Raw genomic sequence first — 16,008 nt, 5'->3', positions numbered from 1 at the left:
TGTGTTCTAAACAGTTAACTGGTCACTGTACCACATGAACTTCAAATTCAGAATCTCCACACTGTCATTGAAGCATCTTAGCAGACAGTAGCGTATTATTTGACGTGATCCACTGTTTTTAATTTAAAACTCTTTGAATCCAGATTAATAAGATTAATTGTTAGACAAGAGGTTTACTGATCTCTTCGGCTCACTGACCTGTCATCACAGAGAAAGTTAAATGAGTGTTTCGTGAAAACGAACTGGCTGACCAGTCACCTGAGATTGACAGCTGCTGGTTCTGACGCTCGTGCTGGCGGCATAAGCGGCTTGACGCTCAAGCTGTGACACGTTTCCTTTTAACAGGGCGTGAGAGGGCGAAGCAGCTGGGTGACATGCAGCCCAGGGGTGAGGGAGGGACGTGGTGTTGGTGGTGTTGTGGTGGTCATTGGTTGCCCTCCCCACCAGCTTACCCCCTCTCCAGATGCCCCACGATGACAGAGGCCCCTGCTCTGAGTCGCAGCAGGACATTTGGCACTGACGTGAGCTATTGGTTCTTCCAGAGGCTGGAGCGTGCCAGGCGACAGCTGCAGGGCTCAGGATCTCTACACATAACAACCCCCCAACCAAAAACACATCACCATTACCCCCAGCCCCTCAAAATCCTCAATAACCCTTCATCCACACCAGGCCACGCGGGGGAACGTCCTCCTCAATACGACCATTGTTGTGTTTCGGGCGGGCTAAGCCCTCCATATCGGAGGGATGAAACCCTCCTCACACACACATATACACACAGCAGCGGTCATGAGTGTGACGGTGTGTTAACACAAGGCTAAGGATGATGGACTGGACTTTGATTGCACAGCAGCTGTTTGCTGTGTCGAGACGCAGAAGAGAAAAATCCACAGCTCACAAAATACTGCAATGATATTGTTCTCTTTCCATTTCTCTCTGCACTCACTTCTTGTGATCCCTACACCACCAATATGTATAAAACATGGCTTGATTTGTTACACATTGCATTTTTTTATTGCACAGATTTTGTAAACCGTTACTTTCTCGTACCAAGTTAGGAGTTAAAAACACAGACCTGGAGTCACCAGGAGTGAGTTGACATTTATTATCTGACTGTCTATTCCATGTTAGAAGAACTTGTTGTATTTTTCATTTTTAAACTACTTGCTGTGTAATTCTTGAGGGGCCTTCAGAATGATTCAGTACCTTACAGAACATGTCGATCTCAGTTCGTTTACACGTTTATGTTAATGAAGCACAAAGAGGTGCTAAAATTAAACTCAGCGACGACCATAGTTACTTAACTTAATTGGGAAACCGATCAATATTTACTGAAAGTGAGAGCAGCACAGCACAAATACTGTGAGTGTGTGTGGGAAGCAGGTTATGTAACTGGCATGTTGCTTTGGACACCACCTGAACTCTGACCCCCGGTGTGGGTGTCAAGAGGAACCCGATGACACTCTGGCATGTCATGCTACATGTCACACAACTGAGGGTGTCTCCTCAGCAACAACTTGTGAGCGAGCTTGGATCAATCGTCAGGGAAACTTTTTTTATCTCATTACTCAGCTTTTAAAGCTGTGTGCTCTTAATTTAACATTAAGATTGAGCTGATGACATCATTTCACGCGTCATAATCGCTCATCCAAGCAGGTGTAAAGCCTCTGTTGTTTAAAAGTTACTTCTATAAGTCAACTCAAAACACCAGAATCTACACCTATCGCCATGTTCCTGGCTCTGCCACATTTTTAAGTCCTGCTGAGCTCTGATTGCTTGTTTCAGTGTTTCAAAGGGGGTACAGTACGGAACCTTTGTCTCCCCCTTCTGTCAGTGAGAATAATTACACAAACAGAGCTCTGATAAGGAAAAGCCACACAGTGATAATCTGTTTGTCTCCACTGACGACCACTTCCTCTTGTAGACTCTGATCTTTCCTCTGAGCGTAGATCTGGAGAGAAATGTTTTCCTAGTTTTTCCCACCATAGGTCCACCAACCAGTAAGCATCGCTCCTGGTGCGGCATTGAGGGAATGTTTTCACAGATACCAGATTTAAAACTGTTGCTGGTAAATCAGCATTGTGTGAAGCTTGAACGTAACAGGTGTTGTTTGATATGTAATAGTCCTGCACTCCAGCCTCGAATCCCAGAGGAAACTCAGAGATCTTGTTGAAAACCTACTTACCTGAGCGATGGGGTTGAAGGGGTCAGTTCCCGTCTTTTCTCTTTTTTAGGACAAAATAATAATCTCTTGTATACAAACACCCACATTCCAGTCAGCGGTGTCCTCGGCCTGTGTTCCCCTACTTCCAGTTTCTCTCTAAACTGTCACCTGTCAGATAAAGACAAATTCCTAAATCCAGACCTTAACAGACCTGTGTATCTGTCATTTTTAGTGATGTACTTGGTTCAGTTCATGAAACCAGAACACAGTGAAACACACCGAATCAGAGTATGATCCTGAATTGATCAGCACTGTTTTTTACCATGTCACATGTCAAAAGTCTTCACAGTTGTTCTCACACTTGAAGTTAAGCAAAGCAGCCCTCAGAGAGAGTGGGAAGTGTGTTCCTGTTTAAATACAGTGATGATGGTGCACATTTTCAGACATAGCCATAGTGCGCACTCAGACATAAAAAGTGACAAAATATAATATACTGGCGCGCGTGTGTGTGTGTGTGTGTGTGTGTGTGTGTGTGTGTGTGTGTGTGTGTGTGTGTGTGTGTGTGTGTGTGTGTGTCAGTGAAACACTCTTAACTGTATGATTTACTCTCAGCACTGACACTGAGACCACACTGTTACCAGATCCGCCATGAAACCCGAAGGACCTGGAACCCACCTCATCAGCACTTTAATACACACACACACACACACACACACACACACACACACACACACACACACACACACACACACACACACACACACACACACACACACACACACTTTGGCCTGCAGTGTGTTAAGTGGACAGGTTTTAGTTGCTGTCAACCTAACTTTTGTCAGAAATAGTCATTGCATAATAAACTCTCAAGCTGTTTACTGGCTTCATTCAACAACAGTGGAATTCCAAAGACATCTTCATTTCAGTTCATTTATTACTCTACTTATTTCTAACATGTTTAAACAAAATATATAAATTGGAGGTAGTCCAACTTTACCGCAGTGTTTTGAGCCAGCCACAGTGCATGTGATGGGGATCTACCTCCACCCAAGACCTGATGATATGATAACCGGAGACTTTCACATTATAACGTGACATTTTTCACATTATAACCTGATACGGGACGTTTTTCTTAATTTTTTAGGAGTGACAGCAATACGCTTCCGTACTGATCCATGTTCCACGGTCAGTTAATTAGACGCAGCACCATACTTTTTTTTGCATTACACTGACTGCATCCGTTCTCTGTAACTTCCTTAGTGGCCTCTTCAAAGAGCCTGAGGGCTTCGGTGGCTTTGTTTCTCACAAAAAGACAAAGTGCTGTTATAACGCCTTGTTGTTGCTCACAGAGTCTCCAACATGTAGAATACTGAAGCTTATCGCGTCCCTATCTGCTTGGATTAGTCTGTGCTCTGGCAATTGCTTTTGAATTTGTACTATTTTTAGCTTGTCGGATGCTTTGGTGCTATGGTGAAAGAACTGAACAATAAAATGAAAGGAACCATATGAGTTATAATATATATTATATATTATATATTATATAATATAATAAATATTATATGTACATTTATTATATTATAAAGTCATTAATAGTGTGACAGCAGGTCAGACAGTGTGTGACCATGTTTTACTTAAAGGGATAGTAGGAACACTCGTATGGAGGCATGTTGTGTTTTTTTTCTGTTGCTTTTTTTACGTCTGAAGATAGTTCACTAATTTCTTCAATTGTATTGGATTTGGCTACAACACTGTTTACCCCTGAAACTCAAGAAGTGTTTTGTGGACTCAAACACTTCACCCACTCCTCCATCGGCACACTGGTGAGTAGATAATCATTTCTTGGTAAACTATCCCTTTAAGTGTTGTTGATGAGGTGGTGGAGTCATCACAGTCTGACCTCTATGTGTTGATGTTTAATGACCATTTGAAGTTGGATAGAGACCTTTTTTGAAAGTAAAGACATTTTCTTTGGCTCTATGTGCTTGTTATTTAGATTAAAGTTGAAATTATGTTTAGGGTTATGTAAAACCAAGTATAGAAGTACAGAGGTATATAAGCATGTTATTGTACATCAGTTGTATGTTAAACATTTAAACACTAGAGGGAGCTGCTGAATCATTATTCGTGCTACCTGTGTTAGTCACTTTAATGTCATATTATTATTCATATTATTCACATAAAACTTATTTTTTCTTTTAAGAGGAATAATAACACTAGAGTCCTGACAGGTGCAGTGATACGATGAAGGGCGGTGGCTCTCATGTAGATGTTTTGAAATGTTTTGAATGTTGAGCTCAGGATGGTGAACAGTGTTTGAGAGGCAGAACTGCCTCAAGCTGACTGTAGGAGCCTGAAACTTTGGATATGATGGTGGTAAAGATTTTTATTTTTATAAAAACTGATTGCTTCACTAAGACTGTGTCATCATGGATGTTTGACGATCAGATTGTGTTTAGCATGGTGTCCGACTGCTGCCCATTACCTTCTTTACATTAGGTTTTAACAACAGCCTTTCTGAGGTTTCTGGTATGACAACAGTATGTCCTTGTATTAAAGCAGTCCTAAATACCAGTACAATACAGTAAGAAGCCTTGCATCTTCCGCTCCTGCAATTATGTCCCAATGAAATCCTGTTTTAAACAAATGAATGGATTCAGTCACTGGAGTGCCTTCACTCTGAAACGGGTAAAGGAAGTGTTAAAAACATTTATGCATATATTGATATTTTTAGAAGGGACATTGCCACTACAACGGCTTCACCTTTAGGTAGCATGGAGAGCTTATTTTCACCTCACTTTAAAGATGCCACTCACTTCTGGCTGAGATCTGATTTCAGTGTGAGCCAGACAACATCCAGATGTGGTCTGGATTTGTCTTAACTAGGTTACAGAAAAAAAGATTAGATTTGTTTGTTGACAACCTTTTCTTTCCATTACCAAGACAAGATTATGAGAAGATGGCACCAACGCCATGAAGCATTGACTGTGACTGTATCAACCTGCTATATATATAATGAAAAAAAAAGAGACTTATGATATTGATGAAAAAAGCGGGCAAAAAGGTGACACAAAATTACACTTTTCTTTCTCACAATGACATCATGTAAATGTTCTTTCTTGAACGGTTGAGCTGCACATTTCTAATGTGTAATCAAATGATCTCCCCGGTGATTCATCATACCAGTAGAGCAACATGATCAGACTGACATCAGTTCTGAGAGGACCCAGTCTTACAGATAAACATGATGCCTGGAGGAGATCGCACAAACAAAATCACAAACCTGAGGAGACACCTGAAGCCACCACACAGACCCTGAGATAACTGTAAGGAAGACAAAATATCAAGCCACTTACTCAAGGGAGCAGATAATGTTGCATTTTTCCAATTGAATGAAATCTTTTTTGAAAGCATTTTGCTGAAGTTTGAAGTAAAATGCTCATTGTTGGTCTGGAATAGAACTAGATGAACTTTGTTTCAGTTTTTATTTGACTATTTAACCTGATCGTCCGGAGTAAAAGTCTAAATGGTGAGGATGACTAAATATGCCAAAAACTCAAGGGGACAGAATGAACAGGATTCGAGGGGAAACCTGATTATTTTGCCTTTGCTTGTTACTTTACATTGAATCAGACAAAGCCACCATATTGCCGCCCCCCCGTGTGATCTTAGATTGCATGCTGAATCAGAAGTGTGATGTGTAAAACAACAGCTTCCTCCCACAGTCCAAAACCATGCAGGCTGATGGAAGAATAAATTGTCCATAGGTGTAAATGTAATGTGAATGGTTGCTTGTCTCTGTATGTCAACCCTGTGATACGCTGGGGATGCCCAGGGTGTACACCGCCTCTCGCCCAATGTCAAATGGGATTGACTCCAGATGCATTGTAGTGGCACCGCTGTTGCATTTGAAAGACAAAGTTTTCAGAGACAAGACAGTGTGTGTGTGTGTGTGTGTGTGTGTGTGTGTGTGTGTGTGTGTGTGTGTGTGTGTGTGTGTGTGTGTGTGTGTGTGTGTGTGTGTGTGTGTGTGTGTGTGATGAAGGGTGAAGATATGTTTTAAGGTTGGTGTCCAAGAAAAAAATCTATGTAATGTCCTCTGAAGTCATGGCGACATGACTGTGTTTGTGTGTGTTTGTGTGTGTTTGTGTGTGTGTGTGTTTGTGTGTTGGGGCATCATGTCTCTCTTGGCTGCCGGCCTCACTCTCTCGCTTCCTTTCAGTAGCCAAACAGAACCTCCGTGTTTTTTCCTCTTTCGGCTGCTCTGATTGGTCACAGGAGAGTCTGTCTCCAGAAATTACTCTAATCCTCTTAGATAAAACAGAGCTCTCGTCCAATCCTCTGCTCAAACACTCCCCCTGTCGCTCTCTCTCTGTCTCTCTTTCTCTCTCTCTCTCTCCATAGGGAAGAGATGTTTTAATCCAAGTGGATTATGTTGCAAATTGGGCGACAGTGGAGACGAGTGGCTGCAAAATCTGCTGCAGGCTGCTGACTACGTATCTTTCTAAATATCTGCAAGGTGGAGATATCAACCCACTTGTGACTGGTCCTGGTTTCCTGAGGAGTAACCTGCAAGAACCTGGAAACACCTTGAAGAACCTGGGGCAGGTGCAGAGGAAACGCCTCTGGACACATTTTATCGGCAGCCTCTAAGAAGGACCACTTTACCTCTTTAACCACAAGAGGTTTTTCTTTTGTTTTGGAACAGATTTTTCCATCCTGTTAGTTGGACCTGGATAACTTTAAAGTCAGTACAAAAATCTTCTGTAAGTTTCCCAGAAGACGATGAGAGGATGCCAGCAGCAGAAAAGCTTTATGGAGACCTGAAGGGGAGCATTCAGGGTCAGAAACCCACTTCTGTCACCATCACTATCTTCTCACTGAAGCAACATGAGGAAGCCTTTTACTACAAACCCCTTATGATCTCTTTGAACTTTCAGAGCTGATCTCGGGTTGTGACACTGCCTCCAGAACTTTATAGTCAGATCCGTGGGGAGCTTGGGCTCCGAGTTTAGAAGCGGGATGGACGGCAGGAAGTTCCTGAGGATTCTGGGATTTTTCTGCCTGTGGATTACAGCTCAGGCTCAGATGAAGATCCCACCTGAGACGTAAGTGTCCATTCTTCACTTGGACCTTAGTTCTCTGCAAGAAAACAATTTACAATCACAGACAGATTACTAGTTTCCCCTATTATGTACGTTTCACTACATATTAGAAGTAAGGGGTCCATATATTTTTCATCATTGTAGAAGCATTACCCCAAAATGCAGCCTGACACATTTGGTATTTTCTGGAAACGTTGAAATCTCATCGAGATAGCAAAGCTTGATGGGTGTGACTGATGCATCAATAGGTCAGTAAGACTAAAACTGTACTAATACGAGAATACAAAGGGATGGGAATAAATGCTGTGTTGTTATGGATTTATTATGTTTTGTAAACTCACATTAAGGAGCCGAAGTTCATGATTCAATATGTCTAAAATAGGAGGGATCCGGGCAGTGATATTTACAAATTGACGAAATAGAAACATGCTTTAAGGTCCAATTTTAATATTGAATTTAATTGTCATCAGTGTTGTTAATATCCTCCTAAAGGGTTTTTGTTTTTCCTGTTATTGTTAACGATAAAGAAAATATTAATAACACATTTAACATGTGTCTGTAAAAGTGAGTGACTAAATGTATTTTCAGTTAGTCGTGCATGGTTTGGGTTTTAGTTAGGTCGGCTCCCTGGTGGAGCTCAAAGGTTGTATTCCATGTGCTTTTGAGCAAGGCGTTGTGGGGCAGCGTCCAGTGTCAGTGTTTCAGTCCGTGTGGATGTGACGCTTATAGAAACTTTGTTCTGGATAAATGGAGCTGGAGACAACAGACTCCCAGAGTGCACTCTGTTGTCACGAAAACCCCAGGGGGATATGTTTGTGTCCACAGGCGGCAGATTTCCCTCTGGATTCACAGAAAGCTGCTTTCCTCTGCCCATGACACAGCTCAGAGATTGTTGCAGCTGCTTTCAGTGATCTCATATCTGCTGTCTCATTACAGGAATTAACCAGAGAGATACACTTCTTAAAGGAGATCTATCATGTTCATTGGCAGCTCTGTATTTTTTCTGGGACTCTATTAGAGCAGCTTTGCATTCTTCCCTATTCAAAAGAAGACCTCATTTATCTCCAACCTCCTGTTATGCAGCAGGGCACCAGGTGCTGTGTGAGCTCCGCCTCATCCTCTCACCAGTGTGGCTGCTCTGAAGCTGTAAAACTGAGTAACTGAGTAACTAAAACTAAGAAACAGAAGATAATTTATTGGAAATGAAAACTTCTCACCTCCATATTTACACGTCTGAGCCTGCATTTGATCTAATAAGAATAAGAATAAGAATAATGATACCTTAATTTGTATCGCACTTATCTAAACAAGGTATCAAAGTGCTTCCCACGAAATAAATCCATGGCAAAAAATGGACTAAAATAAAAGGTATTCAATTCTGTTCAATTTTAAGGGCCAAATCATAACATAATAAGGTCAAGACCTTAAAATGTAGAGAAAAACCAACAGTTCCCACAATGAGCAGCACTTTGGCGACTGTGGAGAGAAAAAACTCCCTCGTTAACTCAAGGAAACCTCCATCAGAACCAGACTCAGTGTGGGCGGCCATCTGCCTCGACTGGGTGGGGTGAGCGGAGACAAATGCGGAAGAGAGGAGGTGGGTGGAGAAGAGGGGAGAGAAGAGAGAGAGATGGGGGGGGGGGGTAGGGAGAGACCAGGAACAGTTGTGTACCATCATATTTAAGCTCTGTCACACTGGTTGTTATAATGAATATAATAATAATAATCTTCAGTTGTACCTTGGCGTCATCAGGTGTTTCAGCCTTTTAATCGTAATAACGCTAAAAGCCGAGCCTGAGGGTACATTGAGGCTAAAGGTAAATCTGACTGGCTACTGGCTTGTGTGGCAGTGCTGTGAAAGCCATGTGGCCCGCTCAGTAGATCAGACATCATTACATCTATGCCTTTTTTTCTAAATACTAATCTCATAGGCAACAAAATTTGGTTGCAAAAGAGTAAGATAAAAAGAATAAAGGAGTTTAAAATGTTAACTGCTTTCCTATAAAAAAATATTTTAAGCAGTGATTTAAAGATTGGTAGTGATCTAGAACATACGGTGGCCCTGAGAGCTCAACGCACTGCAACTTAAGAAAACCCATGCAAGTGGACAAAACACAAGCATCACTTTTAGCTGTCCTCTGGAAACACTTCCGTTGTCGTTTTCTGTATTTGCAGCGCGTTTCTGTATTTGCAACGCGTTTCTGTAATGTGTTGTGTTGTGTTGTGAAATTGATGAAGATGTTTCCTCACTTTGCTTGTGTTTTGTCCACTTGCATGTGTTTTCTTCAGTTGCAGTGTGTTGAGCTCTCAGGGCCACCGTAAGAACAGGATGTAGAGAACAAAGATTACAGCAGGAGTCTTTCAATCACAATTCTTATGTGTTTTTCTACAAATACCCCAGTTGTAGATTGTACGGGTGGGAAATTAACTACTTCAGAACCTAACAATCCTCTAGTTTGTGAAAGTTCTTCACTATCAAATAATTAATTTTCAATGTATCTAGTGGTATATAGCTTTAGCATATACCATTCTAACTCACTCTATCCATGGCAACATCATATTCTTTAGATATAAGGAAACATGGACCCTTATATCTGTGAACATTTTTAACGGGACATTTTCCAAAATACTTTGCTGGGAAAAAGAAAATATTCATTACATGAAACCAGGTAGCTCAACTATTAGCATAGGATAGGATATCACATTTCTATTTTCCCGATTTTGATTACCAAAACAATATGAGAAGGACAAATGATACACAGATTTGCACAGTCTCTTGTCTGGTAAAAGCCATTCAAACTGACACACACACATTGTTACACAATTAACAGTGTAATATATTTAGGTGTAGAAGTGAGGTCCCACAGCTATCAACTCCATTAGCATCAACATGTCAGGCTCCCTGCAGCTGCAGTCCTGCACCGCTGCAGCCTCCTGCAGGACACAATCTCCCTCCTGCATCACCATCTGTGGGGCCGGCATGGCTCGCTGGCCACCGGCCACATGCCGCCAGCCCGGGTCACCTTCTATCCTGACCCACATTCGCCATTCAACCAACCACTGCAGGCCCAGACAGAGACGGCCACTGTCAGATACACCTAAACCCCTGAAAAGCTGCGGTTACTGCTTAGTAATCCAGAGCTGAAGAGATGTGCCTGTGCCTGTGACTAAGGTTTATAAAACTGTGAGCTTGGATCTTACAACTCTGAAAAGTTTTCACAGCTTCCACCTCATACTCACCATTGTTACCGTAGATTTGCCTATAATACACCTCACCTACGATTACAAGAGGTAGCTCAGTTATGACCTTTGTTGGTTAGAGGACATTCCACCCAGCCCTGAATCTCATGTTTTACTTTTGTTAATATGCCACTCGCTCAGTTTTGTTGTTGGGTATTTTGAGACAAGCCTGGGTTGTAGCCTTTACATCTTGGTCTTCTGTTGTCCTGCTTTGCTCTGTGTACAATATCGCAGCTAAAGCAAAAAAAGATGCAAGTAAACTCAAATTCTTGACAGTTAATTAGAATCTTTGTTGTTTCAGTCGTGTGAGGCGCAAAATATGTCCCTGACTCCCACATTACAGAATCATCGGGTATTTCTGGTTGCTTTTTAATCCTTTATCAGTCTAAACTTAGAAATGTTATAGCTTTCTGAGAATTCTATTCTTTGAACATTCATGAACGTTGGTGATTTCTGACACAAATTTGTTTCTTGCAGTGGTTTTTTGTTCTGTTTTTTGTCTCTATTAGATGGCTGTGACCTCCTAAGTTAGAGGATGGCTGTGTTCTATCAGTCTTTGTGATTCGGCTTTAATCTGTTTGACAGATCAGCCTCAGTACTGTGGATCATCTGATTTTGAGTGTGTGTGTGTGTGTGTGTGTGTGTGTGTGTGTGTGTGTGTGTGTGTGTGTGTGTGTGTGTGTGTGTGTGTGTGTGAGCAGGGTGGGGGGGTGGAATTGGTAACAGATGGAAAGTCACTGCAGGTACAGTTTGCTTCACAGACCTGTTTTAGGCTCAAAAAGTAGAGATGGAGAAGTGGAGATGCTTTTCAAAAATGTTCATCAATTCACTGCAAACAAAGTTGTGAGTTTTTAGTATCTGCCACAGTTTTTCTGTTTCATTGTCTTTTGTCTCTTCATGCAATCCCAGTATGAATCATCTACTGGGATGGACAACATGACAGGTGCCCAAAAGCAAATCAAAAGTATCGCAATCAATAGGTCATTGACTCCGGCTCCTCCATGTTAGTGGATGGGACATGGGCCAAATTAAATGTCAAAGTGCAAATCAAATAATTTTTTCATTATCGGTAGTTACTATCAAACTGACGTATGTTTAGTGTCGAAGATAAAGAGTGATAAAGCTAAAGACTGAGGCTCCAAGTGAATCCGGGATATTTTGGCATCATTGTAGTGGGAGGAAGTGGAGATGCATCGTCCATCTTTATAAACAGCCTATGCTCTGACTCCACACACACACTGTGTAGTAGTGAAAACACTGATGGTCCTCTCTGCAGTTGGTTGTTTGGTTAAAGAAAATAGTACAAACAAGGAACAGCAATGGGGACATTTTTTTGGGGGGGGCTGACGACAAGGTGAAACTGTTACTGACAGAAAGTGTTTGCATTCATTGTTGATGTTGAATCAAGTCCAGACTGATAAGAAGCAATCTGGAAGTGGTTGTGTGTCTGTGTCTTAATTTCTAAAAGTCTCAGTTTCTGCCCATTCAAACACAACCCTGGAGATTCCAAACTAAAACAGCCCTTTTTGGGGTCAGATGTCTATGACGTCTGGTTTGACATAGTTTCATTTTAATCCAATATCACAGCAAAGATCAAAGATTTAAGGAAAGAGTCCAGAAACTGAAAAGAGATTTACGAATCAGAACTTCCTCTTCTATCCTCTCCCATGAATCATCTCAGATTTATGTGATGTCCATGTAAATGAGGCTTCAGTTCAAACCAGCTCCAGCTGCATCAACTGCAACAGAAACATGCTGCTCATTTATCATGCATAATAATGTCATTCAGATAACCACTGCTTTCATTAAATACTTTTGCTAATGTACTTTAAAGGATCTGAGCTGAATAATATTGATTATTTGTCTGTTTTTTCAGTTAGTTTCAGGTCCCCTAAAATAGAGCTGAGCTCCCTATGCCTCCCCTGTTATTCATACACTGCCTGCAGCTCTCTGTGTTGTGTTGTTTTTGTGTTGCATTGTGTTATTGTGAGTTTGTTCTGGTCAAACACCTGCAGCTCTCTGCTGTGACCCAGATGAACAACAGATTATCTAAATCTCTGATATTTAACAGCCTTTTTTCAGCCATAACTCGCTGCTCCTGCAGAGTGTCGCCTTGGCAACAGACAACCAAAATGACAGGGACACATCCAACACACAATATACATACATAACAACCGTAACCACATTACTGATACAGGATTCTTAAGGCCAATTTAAGGCTTCAGCGTTCAGTGTTCAGAAATCAGATGACAATATATCGCCCACGCAATTCATTTTTAACTGAAATACATAACATGAACACTTTTTAAGACAATCCCTCACACTCATCACCTGCTCATTGTGAGAGAGTCTTTCAATCACAATTCGTATGTGTTTTTCTACAAATACCCCAGTTGTAGATTGTACGGGTGGGAAATTAACTAAAATGCCAATTAAAGTGGAAAATGTCAGGTAATAAAAATGCTAATGCTGCTAGTAAACCTGCATTGTCTCTTATCTGTCTGCTGCTGTACATTAAATGTCTGTAATCATACTCAAGTAGACTGATCTATGATACTGAGCTGTGATAGGAGCAATGACCAGAGAATCGCCAATAAGTATTTTATACTTATTGGAGTATCATACATATTGAATGTCAGTGTCTTGCAAACATGTGTGTGACAGGCCAAATGTCCAAGACAAGTACTCAACTAACTACCACTTAAGTAAAGTATGAGTGAAAGTATTATTAATGGTAAAATATACCAGAAGTATCAAGTATTCATTAAATATAATCGTCCTTGGCTTTCACTGTTCATTGTTGACCGTTGACTGTGGCTCAGGGGGTAGAGCGGGTCGTCCTCTAACCAGAAGTAAGTTCAATCCCAGCCTTCCACTCTGCTGAAGTGTCCTTGGGCAAGACACTGACCCCCACATCGCCCCTGATGGCTGTGCTGTTTTCATACAGAAAGTGCTGCACATAGATGCACTGTGTGAATGTGTGTGTGAATGGTTGAATGGCAAAAACTGTACTGTGAAGTGTTTTGAGTCATCATCAAGACTAGATAAGTGCTTTATAAATACAGACCAGGTTAACTGTTACATTTCCCTACAACAATCATGCATCATACTTTCAGATGTTTTGTGTGTAAAATCTCAATGAGCAAAATGGTTAAAAGTCAAAATATAAGTTGTATTTAGGTACAGAATGAGTAAATGTACTCAGTTACAGTCCACCACTGAAGCAATGCCCTGAGGTCTTTATTGTCTTGATCTCCACTGTTGTGTTTACAGGTTAATCATCCCTCCAGTTGATGATGCTGTTGTATTGTTGTGATCATGCTGTTCCACTGACGGCTGTTTTCTTTCAGGGTGCAGCAGTGGGCGACCATGTTCTCCGTTCAATTGCGAGACATAACCACCAAATACTCTGGCTCCATGCTGCTGCAGAAGGTAAGTCAAGTCCAACTTTGGTTCATGTCCAATCCAATAACATGGAGGAGGCAGGGTTTGTGACCTATGCTGTAGCCAGTTACCAGGTGGCATTCAAGACGTTTTGGTTTCACTTTTGGGGAGCCATCATGTCGTCCATCTTTGAAATACAGTCCATAGTGTTTCCTGTTACTTGGCTGAGGCAAACAAGTGTAAGGTGAAAATTCTGTGAATACTTTCTTCCCACATGATTTTTGAGTGTCCACATGTGCTGAATATAGTCAAATTTAATGCTGAGGTTAATGGTCATTGAAACATTTTATATAACAGACTGCATTGGGTTTGCTGGACATGTCATTTTCCTAACATGTGTCTGTTATTCATTACAACAAGAAGAAACCAACATCGTTCTAAATCTTTGCTGGGGTTGGGTGTTTTCCTTTAGATCCTGAAGCAGGTTGACAGTTTGTGTCTTAAAGTCACAATCAGTCCTGCGATGATAGAATGTGATTTTTTTTAAATCACAAACTGATTCTACTGCAACCAGACTGGATAACCTGGGGAGAAGGCAAACGTGAGCGTTAGTGTGTGAATCCTCATCTGTCTGTGTGTGTGATAGCTTCCATCTGCGTGGGTGTATGCACACACACACACACACATACAGAGATCATGGTAATGCCCAGATTGAGGGCCGAGCCCTCTTTACCAGCGTCGGGATTTGTGGCCTGTTCTGATTTTAGACATTCATCCATTTATCTGTCAGATTTAGATTTATCAGAAGCTGCCTGCAGCGTGTCTGCTTTCAGACACACAAAGCACCTCCTGTGGTAAAAACACACAACGCAGCAACAGGCCTGTAAAGAAACTAAACCCATCCTAAAATAACCTGTGATCGTGTCATTGTTTTCCCTCTCCAGTTTCATGCAGTTGTTTTCCTGCATGTTTTCTCTTGTTGTGAATGAAATGATGCATGAGGAGAGAACAGATAAAACAAATATACAGAAACCTTCCATTTAAAACCAGATAAGGGCTGAACCACATATCATTTATTGATTCCATATTGGCAGGAATACAAATATTCAATCTTGACTTCAATGAGTTTTGTACTAAACCTGTTCATTTTGCACCACTGCTCTCCTTTACCACAGCAGTGCTCAGTGACCCTCTGATAAAAAGTTAGTGGCATCAACAAATAGCTTAAATAAGCGAGGCAAAGGCTCTGGCTTTGAAAAGAGATTTAACATTTTTTTAAAGATGTGGAATAATTAACATAGACACAGCCTTTCCCTCAGTTTTAACTTCTACTTGTCTGCTTGCATGGCCAGGTACCTGCCACTCTCACTTGTATATGTCAGGTTCCTAATTTTAACTTTCATCAGACAGGGAACCATGATGCTAAAGAGGTTGTGTGGACAAGATGTGCACCTTGATATGTTAATAGAGATAATGTTCTCTGACAGCAGAGCCATCCTTGTTCTTAGGTCTCATCAGAGGTTCTCAGGCAACAAGCTGCTGAGGACTGATTTAGAAGCTCAGCCAAGTAGCTCTGTGCCAAATCATGCAGTGAAGATTCAACAGGAACACTTTTAAATCAGTTTCAATCAATTAACACACAGTCAGCTGCTTTTGAGATTTGGTCTGGCGGCTACAGTTTTGAACACACTGAAGTCGAGCAGTCGTGTAACCAGTGGATATCAATAATCCAAAGGAGGATGACGATGGGGACGAGGATGATGAGTCAGGTCCTGACAGTGGAGCTTGGTTCTTAGCTCCTGGTGCAAGCAGGTGAATCTCAACCTCCCAAAAAACAATTGAGGTATTAAGGCTGTGAGTGACACATGGACACTGAGCTTGTCTTAACCCAACCTCACTTAGTGAAACACCTGCTCACCAGTGGATTGCATCAGGTCAGTTGCAGGATTCACATCCTCCCACTTAAACGTATTAAATCTGCTTATTATAATTTAAACTGATTAATGTAATATTTACATCTCACATGCATATTTAACTAATATCAAATAAATAAATAATAATTACGATTAAGCTTCTGATAATTATTGTGTTAATGATAAATCAGATGATTATTTTCTTAAC

General features: G+C 41.2%; 1 protein-coding gene across 3 annotated transcripts in view; it reads left to right on the top strand.

The window, feature by feature from the left end:
* The first annotated feature begins 6,620 nt into the window (after positions 1–6,620).
* Positions 6,621–16,008, top strand: part of cacna2d4b (calcium channel, voltage-dependent, alpha 2/delta subunit 4b) — a 63,741-nt gene continuing 54,353 nt past the window's right edge. For all 3 annotated transcript variants that reach the window (XM_034586929.1, XM_034586930.1, XM_034586928.1), the window contains exons 1-2: positions 6,621–7,266; positions 13,854–13,935. In XM_034586929.1, the coding sequence (XP_034442820.1) occupies positions 7,181–7,266; positions 13,854–13,935 (168 nt within the window). In that variant the 5' untranslated portion in view covers positions 6,621–7,180. The remainder of the gene's footprint in view (positions 7,267–13,853; positions 13,936–16,008) is intronic.

This window comes from Hippoglossus hippoglossus, chromosome 6 (assembly GCF_009819705.1).
Source record: "Hippoglossus hippoglossus isolate fHipHip1 chromosome 6, fHipHip1.pri, whole genome shotgun sequence".
Classification (NCBI taxonomy): Eukaryota; Metazoa; Chordata; class Actinopteri; order Pleuronectiformes; family Pleuronectidae; genus Hippoglossus; species Hippoglossus hippoglossus.
Note: the sequence above shows the minus strand (reverse complement) of the source record. Positions and strands in the feature narration are given on the sequence as shown.